Raw genomic sequence first — 9,752 nt, 5'->3', positions numbered from 1 at the left:
GTCAACCCTATCTCGTCCCTCCTTCCTATCTCGTCCCTCCTTCGTATTTGCCTCTTTTTACTTTCGTTTCTTCTTACTTTTTTGATAGTTAATTATACTATCATATTGACATATTACTATATTTAATTAATCATTCTTTCTCCTCTTCCCATCTCCCCTCTTCCTCACCATCCAACTATGGTGGAGGGGGCAACGACTTCGGAGATAATCATTCCATTTTACTATACTTAATTAACTATTATAATAGACCTAACATCATGTTATTAGAACATGTTATTACAATAGATCTAACTAGTATAGCATCATGTTATAATTTTATCTGAGTATGCAGCACAATCATAGTAATAGATAATATTTTATCTTGTAAAAGTCAACTGACAACCACAGTGATATAACATAATGTTAGCTTGCAATGGACGTTCACAATAATATAATAGTTTACTTTGCCTTATGGATGACAGCCAAAATAATAAATTTTATTAGTCTATAAAATGCAAAAAAATTATGCAATATGTAATATTATGGAATATCTATATTTGCACTTAAAGTACTTTCAGAAAATACTATATGATTCTCTTATTAGTTATATTAATTATACAAAATTTACAATACTTAATACTCAAGTACACACAACTTCCTATACAATACTTAATGAAGGGTAATCTTATATAAGTTTATCATAGCATCATATTATCAAAATATTACAAACTAATTAATCAACACTCTTTTCAATGTGCAACGCCTACATGGAGTAATTAATTATTTGTTCGAATAGGGTACATTACAAATATAGAAATTCTTATATCAGGATAGTTGCATTGGGTATAAGTAATACTTTAGTTGTGAAGGCCATATCAGGTGTGTCTATTGTTTCTTTTGGTCAGAGCACATTAGAATATGGAGATTTTTTGTTATTAACATCACATCAAACATTTTACCGGATGCATTGAGCATAAGGATTTACTTTAACTACAAAGGCCACATTGAACACATCAAATAGTTTTGATTATGGTGCATCGAGCATAGAATATATTTTGCCCACAAAAGCTATATATGTTGAGCACTTTGTTCGGTCAAGGCTCATCGAGTGTAAAACGATGCTTTGTTAGCAAAGGACACATTAGATTCTTTAGAAGATTACATTAATAGAAAAGCTTCTCTTAATTATCAATCCTTCTATAAAAAGATAAAAAATCTTATAGATAAATAACCAGTCATTGAGTTTGATCTTGCCTGATCCACTTTTCTAAATCTTATTGTGTTTGAAATTTGAATCTGCACGAATCCTAAGATAAAATCTCGATTTAGATTCCCGAACTGAAGTATGAGTAGAAATTCTCGAGAATAGCTTCTGATTGATTAGAGTGATTCTCCAACTTAGGTGAGTAGTTCGGTTCTTGATCCAATCTTTGATGTTTATTGCAAAACTTGTACAATGGGCATATTCGACTGAGATCTCAGCAACATTCAAATTAAAAAAATACCTCAGATTATATCATAGATAAGTCAAATCCAAGTGAGAACTCAAAGAGTCATTCATATAACTTGATGGCACTCGGAGAATCCTTTATTTATAGTAGTCATCATGTCCTTGTAGTTAGAGGAAATATTTTCTCTCATCATTCTTTTGTCTTTTTTTTTTTGGATAACTTGGCTCTGCCTGTTAAGTCTCCAATTGGCCAATCATATTTGTTTATATCACATAGCCATCTCATTCGTAAGTTTACTAATACTCTCATCGGGTACAATAGATATTGTAAATCCCAACACAAACAGTTGGTGCATAGTTTCAATGGACTCCACCAATCTATCAAATTTAGTACATGCATATACCTACAGAACATAAAACTTGCCCTGAATTATATTGGTATATATGTGAACACCTATTAGGATACTAAAGGCATTAAGAGCCATTGTTTTCGAATGTACTAACAAATTTAGAACAATTATTTGTTGAAATGTGCTAACAAATTTCAGTTTTCAAACCGTGTAGGGATTAAATGAAAAAGAAAAAAAACCATCGCAAATTTTGGAGTTAAATTGTGGAACACAAACCACAAGATGTTATATGATGCGACAAATAGTTTGTTTGGCGTCTTATTAGTCGAAGCCGCCATCCGTGAATGTGAGAACTTCTATATATATAATCCAACATGGTTTCCGGTAGCTATTAGCTAACGTTCTACATGGTACTAAAATCAAGTAGCATTATCTATTTAATTCACAACGACAAGCAATACTATTGCGTGCAAGAAACATGGTTCTAAAATTTAATGGCAGACGTCTAATGCACACAGTCACATCCTCTTGTTGACTATTCTTGGAATGATTCTTCACCCATCTGTGATTTAAGTAGAACCCGTGGGTATAGTCAACATGTATTTATTATCTTGAACCACCTAATCTACATAATATGCCTTCAATTATTGCTCATTTACGTACGTATGAAAGTGACCTCAAAGACGGACATCAGATTAGATCATTCATCAGAAAATTTAACATCATTAAGCAAGACTCAGATATTTAAAAAGACAATAAAAAACCAGTGCAATATATCATCCAATTAAAATATCAGCAAGCATTGACATTTCGACGGAACGCCAACGTCTGCAGGATGCAACAGCTGATGTGAACTACGAATTTTTAGACTGTACGAGACTTCCAATAGTAAGTGATGCTTAGGAAACAGTAAATTTTTTTTTATATATCTTTCTACGTAGCCAAGTAGATAAACATTAATTTTATTTTATTTATAAATATTTATTATATTTTATTCATCAAATCATAAGTAGAAAATTAAACATAGTGATGTTAACTTCAAGAATAATCCAAGTGGCTCTACTTAGCGGTAGATGAAGGTCCGCTCTCCACTAGAATCCGATTTAGTGCTAGAGGGATATTATTCTGAAAATAAAAAAAAATTCAGCAACATTGAGTAAGAACCCCAAAAGTCAACTCAAAATGTATACACGATCAAAATTCAATCATCATATTGGCGTATATTAAATATCCGAAGAAGCATTCCCCCAACAGCGGATGGAGAGGCTTTATCATACGAGATGAGTTTGTATTCTTCCAACAGCAGATGAAGGCAAACTCATATCGCACTCCCAACAGTGGATGGAGTGTTGTCCCTCACCCGCCAAAGTAGGGACACGTTCCTCTCAACAACGGATGGAGCAACCGTCTAGCCGCCACATCTGACGGCCCGCTAATCCCCAAAGGGAATCACCCTACCTGCTCTTGGTAGGGAAATAACATAATCTTACACTAGTTATGTCCCTATCGAAATGAAATAACACATTTAAAATATCTCTTTTAAATATCATCAATATCGAATAATACAAATTAACCATCGATTGACTTGAACTCTAGTTCAATCGATTCTATTGAACTCAATTTACTAGAATCTAACTGAACCGAACTCTAATCCTCATTTAACTGGTCTGGAACCATCCTAGATTAGTATAATTTGGACTAGATTATGTTCAATTTAGGTTAAATTGACTTGAATAAGTCAATCAATTCGGAATCACCCTAAATCGATCTAGATTAATTAAGCCTAGTTTAGTTTAATCAATATTTGGGCTCAGATCCAATAATAAGATTGGGCTAGATTGGGCCAACTCATCTACTGGTCATGTGCATTACACATGACTGGGCATGTATCACACAAAGCTAGCCCAGCCCTAGCCCATGGATTAGTCATGTGCGTCGCATGTGATTGCCCATGATGGGGTTGGGTTGGGTTGGGTTAGCCTACGGGCCAAGGCCTGACCCATGGGTTGGGCTTAGCCTACGGGCTAGGCCTGATCTACTAACTGGGCTGGCCAATTGGCTGTGGCCTGACCTATAGGTTGGGTTTGGCGTGTAAGCAATTTTAATCCAATTCATATCCAATTTTATACCACAACATATATTCACTAACAATTATATAAACAAAAACATAATAACATATTAAAAGATAGAATAAGATATAAGCTTTAATACGAGGAAATAATCTTCTAAATTCAAATAGAAATTATACTTTATAATTTCAACATATTCTAGTCAAATAAATTTTAAATAATTCAGAATAGCACATTTTAAATATTAGATCAAAGAATATCAAAAATATTTAGATAACATATTTTAATCTAACAAAAATTTTAATCGAGATAAGATTAAAGATAAGTTGTAATGTCAGGAAATATCATATATTTAATACATAAAACATGTACATTTTTAACATTTTAGATCTAAAAATAAAAACCTTAAGTAAGGGTCAAAGAACATTATAAAAAAAAAACTTCAGCTAATAGATTTTAATACAACAATAAAAATTTTGACATTTAAAGAATTGATAATTATTTTCAAACTACAAAACTTATAATATGTAAAGAATCAAAATAAAAACTAAAACTTTTATTTTTAAGAAAGGTAGAGAAACTTAGCTCTCGTCAGCATTGTGTAACTCCTCGTTCCTCCCATTGTTGGGCTCGGTTAAGTGAGGAAAGAATGAGAGAAATCCCTCTATTTAAATAGGAGGAGGTGAGCCTCCATTAAAGAAAATTTATTTTTATTTTCTTATTTATTTAATATAAATTATTTCTATTTAATATACTAACAAATATTATATCACCCTATTTGGAATGTTAATAGTTATTTCGTAATTCATAATAACAAACAAGTAAATAGATTAAGATTTCCTAAATTACAATGGCAAGTAAGGAAAAAAAAATTAAATTCTAACTTAATTATTTAATTTGATTACATTTCTCCCATCCTATAGAAAATTTAGTCCCCAAATTTAGCTCACCTTAATATAATAGATGAGGATATTGCTCTCACATATCTGTTCTCTTTCTCACATTGCCTCCTGAATGGTATTACCAACAAATCTTTACCAAAGATATAAGTTTATTCCTTAGAATATGTTCTTTCCTTTCCAAGATCTGGGTTGGTTGTTCTCCAAAAATAGCATCATCTCTTAGTTGTAGAGGTTGGTAAGATATGACATATGTTGGATGCCTAATATATCTTCGAAGCATAGACACATGGAATACATCATGGATGCTAGCCAAAGTCGAGGACAATGCTAATTTGTTGTCCGACTTTTTGTAAGATCTCAAATGGACCAATGAATCTTGAGGCTAACTTCCCCTTTGACCAAATCTTATAACTCCCTTTGTTGGTGACACTTTTAAAAAGACATGCTTACCAACTTCGAACTTTAGATCTCTTCGTCTTCGATCTGCATAACTTTTCTGACAATTTTGAGTTGTTAATAATCTTTGGCGTATAATTTGAACATTATCAGTATCTTTTTGAATTAATTGAGGTCCCAAAAACTTCCGTTCTCCTACCTCATCTCAATATATATGTGATCTGCACTTTCTTTCATAAAGAGCTTCATCTCAATATATAGGTGATATGCACTTTCTTTTATAAAGAGCTTCAAATGGAGCCATTTTTATGCTAGAGTGATAACTATTATTATAAGAAAACTCAATTAGGTGCAAGTGCATATCATAACTCCCACCAAAGTCCAAAGAATATGCTCTTAAGAGATCTTCAAGAGTTTATATTATCCTTTCTGGCTATCAGTTTGGGGGTGAAAAGCTATACTAAACTTTAACTGTATGCCCAAAGATTTTTGTAGACTTCTCAAAAACTTAGATCTCTATCTGAGATAATGCTAATTAACACCCCATTATATCGAATAATTTTCTTAATATATAAGCTTGCTAGTTTATCCAATAAATACTTTTTGTTAACCGGGAGAAAGTGAGCAGATTTAGTAAATCTGTCTACTACTATTCAAATTCTATCATATCCTTTCGTAGTCTTAGGTAATCCTGTCACAAACTCCATAATGACTTGCTCTCACTTTCATTCAGAAATTCAAATTCTTTATAATTTTTCCGTCAGAAATTCAAATTCTTTATAATTTTTCCGTCGGTACTCAATGTTCTACCTTCAGACATATCAGATATTTAGAAATAAAATTTACTATATCTCTCTTCATACCACGCCATTACTAATTTTACGGTAAATCTCTAAACATCTTCGTAGTCCAATTTTTAGTAAGGAGTGAGGCAAGTTTGGGTTCCATTTATGCTCTGCTGTCTTCCTCAAAAGATTCTGCTTTGGTTTCATCTCCTGCACACCGAATTAACATCTGAGTAACTTCGTCTCCGAATAATTCTTAGAGATATACAACCATTTCTGAATGGGAAAATTGACTCTGATCCTTTCATCATTGTGTATTTTACGTGCCAGAGTGGACTTCCCGATTCCGCCCATTCCAACAATCCCAAAAATACGACATTTTTGTTTGGTGTCCTCTAGCATGGCATTGATTAGAGTATCGGCATCTACTTCTATTTGTCCCCCGACGATGTCCCCCTCGACTTCCAAGGGAGTCGTCTCAAGTACAGTTGGTTTTTCGGGTTGGGGTTGGTGACTACCAGAAGACTGTAGATTACTAAGGATGGAGGTATCCTCAGCATGGCATGGAGGTATCCTCTAGCATGGCATTGATTAATGGCTTCGATTTCACCCGCAATCTCATGGCGGTATTTGGTACACCGAAAACAAGAAGAAACAAAGCTGAAAGGGAAGCTTACCCTCGAAGCCGAAGCTGATCCCCGAGCCTCCAACAGTTTGCCACCTTCCATCATGCAAAGATCGATGATGTCGTCGGCATCGTACATGATGTCTTTCAGCTTCCTCACCCAGGCCTCGATGACGGGATCCCCACGGCTTTTCCGCTCTGCACTTTCGAGGTAACATTTGATCATCTCCAGCTTCTCCTGCAGCGTCTTGATCTCCTTCTTCACGCCCAGCACTTTGCATATCTCTCCCTCAACAAAGCCTATCACTTGTTCAATGCATCTTGAAACAAATAGATCCAACATCATTGCCATCTCTCAAACAAGGGAAATATCTCCGCACTCTCGGAAACAAGACTCGATGTTTCGCACGGGGAAGTAGTGGTTCCTTGAACACACACGCACATACATTTATAGAGTATACAATACCATTAGCATGCATCATAATAAATAGCAATTAGCTGGCTGAGATGTTGACTCACCAGAGCCAATAATTCACGGCGTCATCGATGAGCATTGAAGAGGGCGATGTGAAAGAATTTTCTTCTTTTATAAAAATAATAATAAGATGACTTAATGTTCACAGTAATTGATTGATAATAAAAAAATTCTCCTCATAATCGTTCCGAAAATAAAAATAAAACAATGCCTTCAGGTATATTATGAAAAGCTTGCTCCGAGTCCCGATCAAGATAGGATTTTTTTGGATATTCATAAACTTAATCTTGATTTCTTAGGGACATTAGGATATGAAGTATAGAAAATAATTAATGAGCTTATTTCAAGAATAATAGACTTTCACTCACAGGAATCATAAGCATGATTAATTCGGTTTTACAAAAGTGATATTTTAACAAGAGTGATGTTTTACAAAAATATTTTGTCAAAAAAAGTCATTACTAATTGATATTTATCGGAAGGTGGTTTTCTATTGAAAAATTATCGGACGTATTTTTTTTATAAATATCAATTGTATTTTCCTATTCAAATTATTTTTTTAATTTTTGAACTTGTTCATTAAACTAGTTTTAATTAGTTAACCAATTTAACTAATCGGTTTGGGTCAATAAATTCATCAACTCTATCCCTTTTCTCCTCCGTCTCTATCTTCATCTCGTCTCTTTTCTTATTATAAACAACTACAATGACATATTTTTAATTAATAATTCTCGTCTCTACCTTCCACCTCTTCTCTTCCACATCATCCAAATTATTATGATGGAGGGGGATAATCATGCTATGTTACTATATTTAAATAGCTATTATAATAGATCTAACATCATGTTATTAGAACATGCTATTACACTAGATCTAACATCATGTTATAATTTTATCTGAGTATGAAGGACAATCCTAGTAATAAATAATATTTTATCATGTAATAGTCAACTGTCAACCACAGTGATATAATATGATGTTACCTTGCAATGTTGGATCACAATAATATAATATTTTACTTTACCTTATGGATGACAGCCAAAATAATAAATTTTATTAGTCAATAAAATGCATGAAATTTATGCAACATGCATTTTCAGAAAAATACTATACGATTATTTTATTAGTTATATTAATTATACAAAATTTACAATACTTAATACTCAAGTACACACAACTTCATATGCAAATTAATGAAGGGTAATCTTATATAAGTTTATCATAGCATAATATCATCAAAATATTATAAACCAATTAATCATGGTTCTTTTCAACATGCAACACCTACCTACCTAAGGTAATTAATGATTTGTTTGATTAGAGTACATTGCAAACACAAAAATTCTTTGACCAGAAGGTCATATCTGGTACATCGAACGCTTGGCTTGGTTAGAATATATTATGCATAATTAATACTTTGGTTGCGATGGTCATACCAGGTGTGTCAGTTGCTTCTTTTGGTTAGGGCATGATAGTGTAAGGAGATCTGTTGACTATTCTTTCATGCCAACACGCTGAAACTAGTAATCTTTTGTTGACTATTCTTTCATGCTAACACACTGAAACTAGAAATCTTTTGTTGACTAGATCGACACTCGTTCATCTGATTGAGTGTAGATAATTTTGATGGAGGAGCCTTGCTTCTAAACCCATTTTGTGGGCAGGTGTCATATGCCTTGTGACAAAGAGACCATATAAGGATCATTCAACATTGTTGCATAAGATTGCTAGCATTAGATGTGCTTCATGTCCCAACATTGGCATGCTGAATCTCAGATTTTGATGATGAAGTCAATTGTCATTTGTTATCTAATCTATATATTGAGATAAGTGTGCAGGATTAACTACGATGAAAGTAAGATATGCAGTAGGAGTTGAGCCGGAGTCAAGACAATGATCACGTTGGGAGTTCGAGAGTTCGACGGAAGTTCGGACAGTCGTCGGAGGTTCTGCGGGAACAAATCCGAGAAGTCCATAAGCTTGCCAAAGAAGCTCGTCAGAACTTGCCAAGTGGATCGTCGTAAGTCCAGGAGTTTGCCGGAAGTCCGCAAAAGCATCACCGAGGGTTCATCGGATGATCGACGGAAGTTCGCCGGAAGCTCGCCGGAAGAAGCGATTGACGCACCGGAGCAAGTTGCAGTAAATGTCTTAGGAAATATCGTAGTTAGCACAATGATTAAGTTGGAAATGGGAGGTGATCCCATTAACTTAATCTTGGGGCAATTGAGCCCCTGAAAAACCCAAATTGGGTCGAATGTATCAACCCATTCGGGCCCTGATTTCTGCCAGGCGGTTGAACCGCCCAAGCCAGGAGGTGGCACCGCCTAGACTCAGTCTCCGAGCGAGACTGGGTGGTGCAACTGCCCCAGTCAAGAGGTGGCACCGCCTGGGCTCAGTCTCCGAGCGAGACTGGGCGGTGCAACCGCCCCTGACAAGAGGTGGCACCGCCTAAGCTCGGTCTTCGAGCTCTAGCAGGAGGTGCAACCGCCCCTGACAGAGGTGGCACCGCCCAAAGGCTCAGTCTTCGAGCTCTGCCAGGCGGTGCAACCGCCTCAGTCAGGAGGTGCAACCGCCAGATCCCGAAATTCCGGGAATTGACAGCTTTGAGCTCCAAATTCAAGGTTGGGGCCTATAAATACCCCACCCTTTCAGCACTGAAAGGGCACAAAAACCCAGAAACCACCAAAATTCTGATTTTACTTTGTGATTTTTAGAGCTCAA

General features: G+C 35.1%; 1 protein-coding gene across 3 annotated transcripts; it reads right to left on the bottom strand.

Annotated features, from left to right (window-relative positions):
* Window positions 1–767: 767 nt before the first annotated feature.
* Window positions 768–6,979, bottom strand: LOC135595366 (probable disease resistance protein At1g59620). 3 transcript variants are annotated; one of them, XM_065086195.1, is made up of 2 exons: window positions 6,609–6,979; window positions 768–2,341 (listed from the first exon to the last, which is right to left on the bottom strand). In XM_065086195.1, the coding sequence occupies exons 1-2, from the start codon at window positions 6,906–6,908 to the stop codon at window positions 2,315–2,317; spliced, it is 327 nt and encodes a 108-aa protein (XP_064942267.1). In that variant the 5' UTR covers window positions 6,909–6,979; the 3' UTR covers window positions 768–2,314. The 3 variants fall into 3 exon arrangements, with proteins under 3 accessions (XP_064942267.1, XP_064942266.1, XP_064942268.1); XM_065086194.1 differs by lacking the exon at window positions 768–2,341 and adding an exon at window positions 2,523–2,904; XM_065086196.1 differs by lacking the exon at window positions 768–2,341 and adding an exon at window positions 2,911–3,237.
* Window positions 6,980–9,752: the final 2,773 nt, after the last annotated feature.

The sequence above is a fragment of the Musa acuminata genome, chromosome BXJ1-10 (assembly GCF_036884655.1).
Source record: "Musa acuminata AAA Group cultivar baxijiao chromosome BXJ1-10, Cavendish_Baxijiao_AAA, whole genome shotgun sequence".
NCBI lineage: Eukaryota > Viridiplantae > Streptophyta > Magnoliopsida > Zingiberales > Musaceae > Musa > Musa acuminata.
Note: the sequence above shows the minus strand (reverse complement) of the source record. Positions and strands in the feature narration are given on the sequence as shown.

Bases quoted from the DNA above. Each gene is read 5' to 3' on its own strand.
- LOC135595366 (XM_065086194.1), bottom strand. From the start codon at position 6,908: ATGGCAATGATGTTGGATCTATTTGTTTCAAGATGCATTGAACAAGTG. The intron at 2,905-6,608 runs GTAAGCTTCCCT...TTTTATTTTCAG, and splicing joins GATCAGCTTCGGCTTCGAGG to AATAATATCCCTCTAGCACT.